Source organism: Enoplosus armatus, chromosome 8 (assembly GCF_043641665.1).
Source record: "Enoplosus armatus isolate fEnoArm2 chromosome 8, fEnoArm2.hap1, whole genome shotgun sequence".
Lineage (NCBI taxonomy): Eukaryota > Metazoa > Chordata > Actinopteri > Centrarchiformes > Enoplosidae > Enoplosus > Enoplosus armatus.
The window spans coordinates 5,321,781-5,333,863 of NC_092187.1; the positions used below are offsets into that span (position 1 = coordinate 5,321,781).

At 43.2% G+C, this 12,083-nt stretch overlaps 1 protein-coding gene across 2 annotated transcripts; it reads right to left on the minus strand.

The window, feature by feature from the left end:
- Positions 1–322: 322 nt before the first annotated feature.
- slco4a1 (solute carrier organic anion transporter family, member 4A1) lies at positions 323–11,532 on the minus strand. Of its 2 annotated transcripts, XM_070911006.1 has the most exons (12): positions 10,686–11,532; positions 9,404–9,494; positions 9,049–9,170; positions 8,747–8,858; positions 7,349–7,503; positions 6,148–6,382; positions 5,364–5,382; positions 4,505–4,654; positions 2,816–2,991; positions 1,507–1,571; positions 1,243–1,391; positions 323–484 (listed from the first exon to the last, which is right to left on the minus strand). In XM_070911006.1, exons 1-12 carry the CDS (start codon positions 11,530–11,532, stop codon positions 323–325), a joined length of 2,283 nt encoding a protein of 760 aa, XP_070767107.1. The 2 variants fall into 2 exon arrangements, with proteins under 2 accessions (XP_070767107.1, XP_070767106.1); XM_070911005.1 differs by lacking the exon at positions 5,364–5,382 and having other exon boundaries at positions 4,505–4,667; positions 6,112–6,382.
- Positions 11,533–12,083: the final 551 nt, after the last annotated feature.

The following is a 12,083-nucleotide window of genomic DNA, read 5'->3' on the forward strand; positions in this document are numbered from 1 at the left end:
TTTACTTCCAAGACAGCAGCATGAAGTCAGAGAGTTGTCTGTGTTTGCGTGTAGAGATGTGCATGAAGGCATCCAGGGGCTGTTTGAGTGGCTTGTGTGTCGGTAGTCATTTTGTCCATTTGTGTGATTGCATGTGTTTGCATGCACACGTGTATTTTGGGGGGTGGTGTCATTATGGCTGAGAGAAGGCTGTTGGTATAGAGAGGCACCCCCCATCACCACCTAAATACACATTCACACACACACTGCGTTAAGCTGCACCTACGCACACTCACACTCACACACAGTCAGACAGAGACTCCGTGGTCGGGGATCTCTGACGTCATAACCTGGCGTGTAGGTTGACGATGACGCCGTCTTCAGGCAGGTCTTTGACAGGCATGTCTCCTACTCCGTGGTCAGTGCTCTCGCAGCTGCTTTGAGGTGACTCAGGAGGAGGCTGGTACAAGATGCTGGCTAAAAGGAAAAAGATTGTCCCCAAAACCTGAACAAGAGGAGGACAGATGATCGTAGTGAGGAGGGAAAGTCAAAAATCCAGATAAATGGTGCACATAGGCCTACAGCAGCAAGTCTGCTTGCATAAGTATAAAGAAATGTTTCATCTTAACGAGGACCTATTATGCTTTTCCTTATTTTCTGTCATATATATAATGCTACAATGTTGGATTCATACTAAATGTTGCCAAAGTTGCAAAATAATGGGTTAACGTATGTAACAGTAATCCCTGTGAGCCAAAAGCTCAGACTGCTCTGAACGATCAGTTTCAGTTTTTTCAACCGCCGTATCTATCTGATGTCAGATAGGCACGGATGTCCTTATATGGTATCTCTGCTCCAGGCACAGACGAGATGTTTATGACGGAGCTCAAACGGCTTGTTTCAGACAGAGGGTGAACTGAGGGGGCTGCATGTAGGGCCAGTATAAGATAAATCAGGACTTTTTTTAACTGTGAATCATGCAAAGCTACTCCAGTGGTGTCCCAGAATAAAGATATAGAGCTGGAAATGAGGAGAATAGGTCCCCTTTAAAGGAAACGTTTGACGTTTTAAGAAATACGCAGATTTGCTTTCTTGCCAAGAGTTAGATTAGGAGATCGATATCACTGTCATGCCTGTGCTAAGTATGAAGCTGGATCCAGCAGGCAATTAGCTTAGCATAGCATGAAGCGAGGAGAAATGCAAGCCTGGCTCTCTCCAAAGTTAAAAAAATAAACCTACCACCTGTATGTGTATTAATGTTACCTTATAGATGATGCCAGCTACTAGTGTGTACTGGCTCATGGCTGAGTTCTGATAGAGGTAGCAGGAGCCCTGCTCACCACACTGATCCTGCCACAGTAAGCAGGAGATGTCAATCACAGAGCCAAATGCTATGGGTCCTGGAATACCACCTGTGGGGAAAAAGCAACACAGATTGGGCACGATCATGGCATCTATGTGGAGAGAGTTAAGCTCTTTGGTAGTGATTCAGAGGTTAAACTTAATAAAAGAATATGGTGGACCTACCAAATGTGCGGACCACAATCCACTGGATGCCAAGTCCAAAGGATCTCTGGCTGTCTGGCACACACCTACAGTACACAGACATACTGGGTCTCAAACTTCATCATAATATAGGTTGACACTCTTCAGCTCCTTTTGCTGCGTTTGTTTTTTTCTGTTTGCCCTGACTATGATGTGCTATGATGACAGGCACTCCTGCAATCTACTGGGATCAATACTGAGCTGTTGTTACAAGAGATCAATAGTGGTAACAATCTCACAGCACATTTTTCTTGTACAGGGTTGAAAATAGCAGAGAATGTGACTGATGTGTACCCTTTTTAGAGCCTGCAATTATATTTTTCATTCACCTACAGCTATAGTCGGAGGATCCCAGACATCAATCACAATTTTCATAATTTTCTTCTTCCTCAAAAAACCCCCAACATAATTTCCTTTCTCAAGTTGCCAGCAGAGTAGATAAGATTACACTCCTACTGAGCTAAACACAGAGAAACATTAGAATTTATTTGCTCTGTTTGTTCTTCACCAACTCCTGCAGGGAAATATCTGCTGTGTTAACCACCCCCTCCAGACATATCTGGGGTTATTAAAATGCTCTGCTTTGTTTCTGATATTTTCAATATCCAATTAAAAAGCCCAATTACCTCATTTAAAAATTCTTCAAACTTTAACTACCCATTTTCCCATATTCAAAAGTCCAGAATCTATGAATATGCAAACATTCCTCATAACTGGAGGTTTCAAGCCTCCAAACTAGTTGTGATGTCACAAAATCACTTGTGAGTGCACGTGTTAAACTGAGATTTACGGTGAGCTCAGAGAAAGAGAATGTGAATACATCACGCACAGGAACGATAAACAGTACACATTTTTGAGTGGAGGGCGGTTTTTAATGAAAGGGATTTTTAGTCTGCTTTAATATAATGATGGATGAAAACACTGCATTGTCCTCGAATTAAACCAAGGCCTCCAATTCAGCTGAAACTCTAGCACTGGGCCATCATCATTATATTGTTGGTAATTGGACGTTGAAAATGCTGCATTGGCCAGAGATCAAACCCAGAACAGGTTGTATCAGTGGGACTGAGTGTAAAAGCACACCCTGCAATGCCAGCAGCTAAGTTATCAGCATTTTTCAAGGCTTTTCTAGTGGCAGTTACCGGCTGTGTACGAGTGATAAAAACACATAACAGCAGAGTAGTTTAATGTAATGTTCATCCCACTCAGCAGTAAGAATAATGCAGTGAGTAGGAAGTACTTTTTTACTGTTTAATGAACAAAGATTTAAGGTTTCACTGTGAGTACCCACCTGAGCGTGGCAGTAAGTGCTGGGATGCTACAGAGGAAGGTGAAGGAGATGATGATGAAGAGGAAGGAGAGGAAGGCTGGCATGTGATGGCAGGAGCTGCCACACTTCCCTGCCAGAGCGAAGCCCTCCTCGCCCCAGGACACATTAACCACCACACAGCTACATCCAGAGTACACCTAAAACACACACGGACAGATATTGTAACATAAAACATAGTGAACCACTTATGGTGATGAGGTCACTAGTTCATATGATGTAAACATTAAATCGACATGCTTTCTCATTAATCCAAAGGCCAAAACATATCAGAGCTCTACATATCTTAAATAATTAAGATGGGGGGGGGGGGGGGGGACATTAATGTGCACATTTATGCAGCAAGAGTTTCTCAAAATCTCATCAAACTTGCACCACAAGAAGAGAAACTTTTTGGTGTGTCAAGTTTCAATCACGCATGTCTGTTGCAGAATTCTTTGCCACTTTCACAGACAAATCTGAATTTCAGTCCGACTACGCAAAGTTGATCAAGCAATTAACTCTCTCAAAACCTTCCATTGTGCCAGTGTGAACAAATGCAGTAAGATCCCTGGGTCATGCACACTAAGACTTTTTTATATTTTAAGATGTGAAAACTGGATAGCTGGTGATTGTCGATGTAGCGTCTTTTGAGAGCTTTTAAACCCCCCCCCTCCTTTGCCACTTCGCCGCACGCCACCGTAGTCCTGCTGTGTACCAGCAGGGCAGAGCTCTCCATACACTCCCCGGCAGCATCCTGCTGCTGCCGTGCCCCCCAGTCCAAATCCTTTAGCTTTACAGTCCTTTACAGCTGACTGTTGCATTGGCTAACGCAAGTAGCTAGCTACTGCTTGATAAAAAAAGGAAACGTAAATTTGAAAAAAGGAAATTCGGATAACTTTGCTCGGATAACTTTAAATTACTAATCACTTTACTGCCAGTCCGTCACACTCAGTGGCACAGAACTAAGGATGAAATTTGGAAATTGTCATTGGACCAACGCAATGTCAATATTGTATCCTGGCTGTTGATTGGTTAGGACGGACGTCCTCAGTTGGTTTTGGCCAATAACAGATCAGCATGAAAATAAATGAAGTACATTAAGATGATATAAGAGATCCTGCCCTAAGGAGGACAGCAGGAGCCCGTCCTTCCCTGCCCCCCACCACCACTTCACACAGACTGCCCTGTCCCCTCTTGCCTGCAGGTGTCGCTGTTGAAGCATTTTAATCAGAATTTCAGCGATGGATTTTTTCCAAAGAAGGGAGAAAAATGATTTTATAAATGATGATTGATGAATAATTTGGTAATGGTTTATTTCAACCGAATACTCTTTTTTTAAATTTTGATCCCCCTCTTGCCTCTCAAAAATAGGAGGAGCAACCTCTGCTGCCTCTATAGACCAGCCTACTCTGCTGGACAGGCTCCAAGACAATATGTATTTTTAGCATTGTGTAATATGTTTGAAATATATTACAATTTATTTTGCATTGAAATGCCTCAGGGTTGGTTTGCTAAGCTTGTAAAGCATTGAGTGCTTCTGCTGCAAATCTAGCATTTTCAGTTTCATTGGTACTGCTTGTTAATACCTTCAATGCTCTTCCTTTGAATTAAGTGCCCTCTAAAAAGTCAAGTCTAATTTCCCTCTAGTCAGGGTAAATGACAGGACCGTACCTGTTTGCCTGTGGAGCGGTCGGTGTGGTTGATGGAGCTGCAGCCGGCGTGGCAGGGGGAGTAATACATCACACCGTCTGCCCCACACACAGGGTTGTACAGCTCTCTGACACAACTACAGCCTGCATTACAGCCCACTGTCAGGTCCTCCTCTAACAAAGAACTGCAGACATGAGGGAAAGGAGGGACAGAAATGATGGGGACAGAGGGAGGGAGGACAAAATGTGTGGAGACAAAGAGGGAGGGAGAAACAGAAGGAGAAGGGAGACAGATGCAAACAAACAGAGAATACAGTGGGGAGAGAGGGCAAAGAAAGATGTCATTAGTCAGCATGAATTTGCTTGCTCATGATTTCTCTGTGATAATAAATATTTTACCAAGTCACTACTGTTCATGAATAACTGCTGCACAAACTGCCCATATCTCAATAAATCTTGGTGAATGAAATAAAATTCCCATGATAACTACATCAATGGCCTGAGTCAAAAAGCAACAAACTAACTGCAAATGTTTGGCGGTTCCATATTAACCAAAAACACCTGCTTCCCTTCAAGTTTCAAATTCAAACAATCTTTAGAGAATTATTATTCATTAGTATTAATTAATAGTATTATGTAATGTATTATCAATTATTAAATGTTTAATTAATGTACTTAAATTTGTATTTGCAGACAGATCAGCACACAAGCTATTCATTATGAAGGCACTCCTTTTGCAGGGTACTATGATTCAATAGCTAACGTTAGCATTGAGTATAAAGAGAGTTATAAAACTGAAACAATCTTTTCCAACGTTTAAGCTACTTGCCTGATGGTATAGACAGTGAACAGTATTTTCGTTACTACTAAAGAGTATCAACTAGTTTCGTATAGCCAGACCTATCTCCACACCAGCCAGCGCTGGAGAAAGATCTGGCTCCACCCACTATCACTCTGGGATAGGGGAAAACGCTCTGGCTTGTTTGTTTTTCTTTAAACCAATCACAATCATCTTGGGTGGCGCTAAGCCCAGGATGGAGCGATGGTGCTTTTGCAAAGTGGTAACACGCAGATGACGGAAGGGGAGGAGAATTCTGACTGAAATAGTCAGCCAATGGCAGACTTATCCCAACAGCCTACATCCAGTGGGTCAGACTAGGTATAAACTGGTAAACATCTGCAGTATTTATTTCAAAATCTATGACAACAAATATTCGTAGGCAACCTTTTTTTTCCACAACAAAAATGACTATAACTAAGTAAAAAGTAACCCTTGAAAATTACGCAATGATGAAATACTACAGTTCTCATCAAAGAACCAAAACGGACAAATAAATTAATTACTATTAATGCAAAGTCATGTTTAATGTCCTGGATACATCTGCAGAATCACACATTGTATGTCCCTGATTGGTAAAACCACTAAAACATGCAGGCCTGCACACTGACATTTCTAAAAAGGTAAGCTAACATTGACGCTAAAGCTAACATTATAAAGGGCTGTGGGTGTAACAGTGTAACCAAGTTTTAGTTGGTGTTTGGTAGGAATGACAGCATGGATAATGTCCTCTGTCAAATAGCTAAAGGAATAATAAGTCAACATTAGGCGCTAACATAAACACTGCCCACCTGTTTCTAAGGCGCAGCTTGCTGGGTTTGTCATACAGGTGTTTGTACTGGTCCAGTTGGTGCTTCTCCATCAGACCGGACTGGTATGGTGCTGTGACACCAGCCATGGGCACGTTGGGGCAGTGGATGAGAAAGATGAAGATGGCGAGCAGACTGACCATCGCACACATCATGCAGAAACGGATGATGCCTCGACAGCGCAAGTTCAATCTCTTCACAATGTAGCCGCCCAGGAAGGTGCCACCACCTCCTGCTGGCACCACCATGTATCCTGGGAGGGGGAGAAGAACAGCATAAATACGTATGCAGTTCCAAAAATGTACCTTAAAACAAACAGTGATAGGAAGTGGCCAGATTTTCATAACCTCCAAAGGATGAATCCTAATGTTTTTGGTGACCCCTGACCTTTCCTTGAGCGCTGCCATCAGGTCAAAATCTCTACTTGTAGACATGAAGTATCAAAATCTAACTGGTAAATTGTTATGAACTTTACTGAGCACACTTATGCTTCCTACATGATGAACTCTTTTCATTCTCTTTCCATTCATTTCAAGGCATTCACACTGCATTACCTCTCCTGCAGCTCCACACTCGGGGCAAAATGTCTCATGAATCTCATGAAAGATCGCCATGGTTTGACTAGTTAGAGATCGACACTCATAATTTGATGACAGTGAAACACTAAAGTCTGTTTTAATGTCCATCAGAATCAATAAAAAACGGTATATTTTGCTAGATATTGCCATTTAGAATGACATTCAGTAAATTCAGTAAAAGTAAGAAAAGTGTTACATAAGGGTTTAATTGCATAAGACACAACTGTCACTATTTTGCTCCTGTTATCACTAGTGTTTATTTGACCAAAAACCCACAGCTGAATGCAACTTTTCCAGAAATTGCTGAAAAGCATTCTGGGAATGCAGATGTCAACCTGTACTACGCAACACATTCCTACTTCTGGTGTAGTGAAATATAGCAGAGAAGCGCTTCCTTGTTGCTGGAATATATAAGGTCAACCAAATAAAGTGAAAAAGATAGATATTTATTATCTCCAACATCTCCAAAGGAACAGTTCAGAGTCAAAATAGCAAAAGTCTGTCATGGCAGTTTACAGTTAATGGATGGATGAGAAATGAAAAAGATATACAGGGCTGAGATAGCTTTTAAATACATTTGATCAACCATTTGTACTTTGCATCATGTGTTGCATAATTTTGCCTCTTTATTGGTCACTCACCGAACCATGTGGCAGCCTCTGATGCGCTGAGACTGAACTGTGACTCCAAGAACTTTGGACCAAAGGTGGACATGCCGGCGATGAGGGTGGCCTCAGTAGCCCCAGCCAAGCACAGGAAGAGGAAGGTGGGATTCTTTAAGAGGAGCAGCACAGACCTGGAGAGAGAAAGAGAAAAGAGAGTAAGTGTGTGCAACTAACTGAATAAACTTTAGCTTCCTTTTTAATTAAACCAGGCTGCTCTAATCTCGACAGCCTGGAGACGTTCCTAATACAGATAAACACAGATATATACGAATACGAAGATATATCGTCATGTTACATAATATGCCGAGTTTATCGCCTTACTCTGTCTGCGTAATCCCTAGCGCTACAGAGATGACATCACACTGTGGCTGCTGAGCTCATAGTAAACAAAGCTGTGAACTGAAGACGGGCGGGGATGCCACTCATCAGTGAAGCTCTCCAGTCATAACATGCCTGTCTAAATAGAGCTTGTCTGGGAGTGTGACATTTATTTACTTTACATTTGAATCTGTTGATGGAAGGATTGTTGCTACCAAGTTATCAGAAAAGAACCACTGTGGCCTGTCTGCATACTTAATTAATTCATGATTTCCAGTTTACAAACAGCCGAGGAATGCGTGCAGCAGGGGGGTAGAAAACACAATGTCATTTCAGCTTCTATATGGACATTTTCAGTATTTAGAGATGGAGCAACTTGGTGGAACCTGGTTACAACAAAAGTGTAACTCAACGGTTGTTACTTTTTAGAGGTGAATATGCATTCTGCATTTCCAAAACGCTTTTGCAGTTGATTGGCATCTGTCGGCTCTGGCTCGCTAACATCACATTTGGAATTCCAGGGAGAAATGGCAGCTACTAGAAATGAACTGTTAGTGGGGGAGCGTGGGTTAAAAGCACAGAAACCCCGCTTCACACTAGCAACATTAGCGTTTTAAAAAAAGGACATTAACATAATAAATTCCTGCTTTTTGCCAGCACAAATTAAGAGCATGATATTAGTAACGTTAGCATGTACAGTATAAACTTCCTGCTGTTTACTATCAAAATATACCAGACGCTGCCAGGTGTCTTATGTTACTGCAAAAAAAACTAGTCAATTAGTCGTATTACTTATCAGCTACAGGGGATCATGAAAAGACACTCTGCACCTTGTAATATAATTGTACCGCTATCAGCTGTCGTCAAGTCAAAATCTGACACTCTACACACACGTCAAACCAATGACATTGATCATAGAGGCTGATGAACAGCTTTGTGTTACGCGAAACACCCGTTTCTGTTAAAACTATGCACCTCCTTATAAAAATCCAGGGCTCTGACCAGATCACTAGATGCTGATATCTAATTACGCACTTATGGAAGTATGTTCACTACCTTGGCATGTCTTTGACCGATTTGCCAAACTGAGGGTCTGATGCTGTGGTGTGGCTTCCGTCCTTAAGCTGGTGGGCCTCAGACACCCGCATGGCTACGTACTCCTGAGAGCCTGCAGGAGGAGGCAGAGGAGGAGGTAGTGAGACTGTGAGTGACAAGTGCCATTCCCATACCAATTTCTACCTCCATTTAAAATAAAAAATGGAAATGTGAAAGCTCTTTAGCTTCTTTACTTGTTGCAAGAGAGAGAGAGAGAGTGTGTGTGTGTGTGTGTGTGTGTGTGCAGTGGACAGGTGTGGTACCCGGTAGCTGTCGTGGGTAGCCCAGGATGGGGAAAGCTATCAGTAGAGCTGCTGCTCCTCCTGCTAGGAAGCCGATCCACCAAGCCCCGACCCAAAGGGGGTTCTCTGGAGTCATCTCTGTCCTGTGACAACACACACACACACACACACAGACACACACAGACACACACTTGAATCACTTGACATTTACTGATATTGACCTCTAAATGCTTGTCCACTACATCCTGTGGTGTGTAATTTCTATTATACAAGTATTTACATATCAGGTCTGTTCTATTCTAGTCTGTTCTATTCTATTACACTCTAATCTATTCTGGTCTGTTCTGGTCCTTTCTGCCATCCAAAGCCAACTCACGTCAGGTGGATCTCGGTGTAAATGTTGAGGAAGTATCCTCCCAGCAGGTAGCCTGCTGCCGGACCCACAATGGCCGCTGTGTAGAAGATCCCTGGGGAGAGAGCGAGATCACAGACACTGAGCCAGGGTGTGTCAGTACAGTGACTGTTTACTTCCTGTTTCCTACTTACCTCTTCCTGTCCTACATGTTAAAAGGGCCCCATTGTTCTTTACTGGGTCCTGTGTCCATAAAGGTAATGTTTCATGAGAAAAATGGAGCTTGAAGAGAGAGTCTGCATGTGTGTGTGTGTGTGTGTGTTTGTGTGTGTGTGTGTGTGTGTGTTTTGGTGAGATCATTTACCTAAGTGGGTTACCACTGTGCTCTGCTGTTATTTGAAATGGGCAAAGGGGTCAAGAATAATTTAGAGACGTTTTGTGCTAGTGATGTCCAGAGTGAATGGTGTGGATGATATGCGGTGACAGGAGCCTGAGATGGTCAAAATTACAGCTTTACTGAGCTTTACTATTTGCCTGTGTATGTGTGAGTGCACACAAAGCACATTTGGTTATTTCCACCCAACAAGCTCTTTCATCTGTATCCAAATCTCAGTAATAGAGGTAACAACAATTCAGTGATTGTCTCCTTGATGGTTGCTGCTAATTGGAGTCATTACATGGTGTCATTAGGGAGACTATTTGATCCTAGAGGGAAGGTGTCACAGCAGTTGCGCACATTCAACCAATTCACAACATAAAACACTTAAGAGGTGTAGTAACAGTTAGATTACGGTCAATGTGTCAACAAAAAAATCTACATTCACATTCATGCAAACAGCCGACATATTTAAGCCTGCTTCTGCAATAGACAGGCAATTACTGCAAAAAGATGCAGGTGGGATTTTTTCCAAGGCCTATTCTCATTACTCTATGCAATCAAAGCACTTTCAAAACATTCAGAGACAGAAAGATCTGTTTCTCACACACAGCACTCCTCTTGAGGTCCACACAACTCCTACAGCCTATAGCCTTCTTACTGTATCACCTAAACCACTCACTGAGAATAAGTGAGGTCCTGTAGTGAAACCCTATGGTTAGGGTTCATTGAGGCAGTTTGTATAGCAAAACTAATGTGGGTGTCAATGTTGGAGAAAAGTACTTTTCCAGATCAATATAATCTAAATTGTGATTATTGTTATGAAATAAACTCCAGGCCTGTAGTTGTGGACAAGGTGATCATCTGATTTACTGATCATTCAGTAAATAAAGTACTTTAGTGAATATAATAATTACTGATATGACTCACCAATATAAACAGGGGCATAGTTGGACTTGACGTTCTCATCCAGGTATGTAACCCCCAACGTGTAGAGAGGCGTAGCACCCACGCCATGTAGAAACTGGCCCAGCATGAACACAAAGCGGTAGCTGGACAATCCTCCGCCCTCCTTGTCCCGGCACGGGCTGGTACGGTTGGCAGAGCACATTCCTGTTCGTTCGGGCAGACTGACCTGGTAGGGGGGTGTGGTGAAGTGAGGCAAGGCAAACACCAGAGAACCAAGGGCCATGATCAGCACCCCCCATCCCAGCCAGCGAGGCTTGTGTCCCGTCCCGCCGAAGTAGCTGACGAAAGCCAGGCAGACGCAGGCGGCGATGTCGTAGGAGCTGGCGATGAGGCCGGCTTGGTAGCTGCGCAGGTCGAAACGCCTCTCGATGGAGGTGACCACTGTGTTAATGAAGCCGTTGATTATCATCCCCTGGAGGAAAGAGGCCACACAAAGGAAGAACAGCACCCAACGAGGGGTGTTGAAAACTTGGATAGCTTTGGGTGTCAGAGCCCCCCAGCCACATAGCTGATCTGAGTCAGTGGAGATCAATTTTAACCCCATGGGAGTCTCTGCATGGGGTCTTGTTTCCACAGCGTATAGCTGCCCGGGGAGTGTGGAAGCCCCAGTGAAAATGTGGGGCCGAACGGGGCCATCAGTTCCGGGGCTGCCAGGGCTTCTGGGGCCTGATCCTATTGGGCTGCCTGTCTGGGAGTCTACGGGGCTTGGGGTGTCCAGAGAGGGACCCCCACTGAGAGGACAGTCCTGCAGGTCCAGGAGCTCCTGCTTGGAGCTGAAGGAGGCGTCGGCATTAAGCAACACTGGCATCTCCCCTCTGAGGGGCACTGTGAGGGTCCTGGGGCACAGAAGGTGGGGAGACGTGGGAGGTCTTTGAACCGGGGATAGAGGGATATGTTCACAGTCACAGCGTAGAAAAAGGAAATGTGAATCAACTGAGGATCAAGGTGAATAAGTTGTGGTTCTGTCAAATGATCTCTTCTTGGCTTGTATTGTGCACTCCATGTGTCCACAGTGCTGAATATGTGTTAAGGCTCTCCAGGTGCTCTTGTTTACCTATCTGTGCAAGGTTGTGCAGGTTGGACAGGCGGCTTCATGCTGATGTTGAGTAATGGCATCCTATGGAGAGCAAAGAAAGAGAGAATGAATAAATCATTAGGGACCAATCAGTTTTAATAAGGCACTAAAGCTTTTCAGAGTCAGAATCAGAAATACTTTATTGATCCCCGGGGTGAAATTATACAGTTACAGGTGCTCCCATTCAAGAGTAGAAAGTCGCATAAATTTAGAAATGAGATGTACAAAAATAAGATAATAAGATATAGAAAAAATAAGAAATAAAAAAATTTAAATGAAAAATA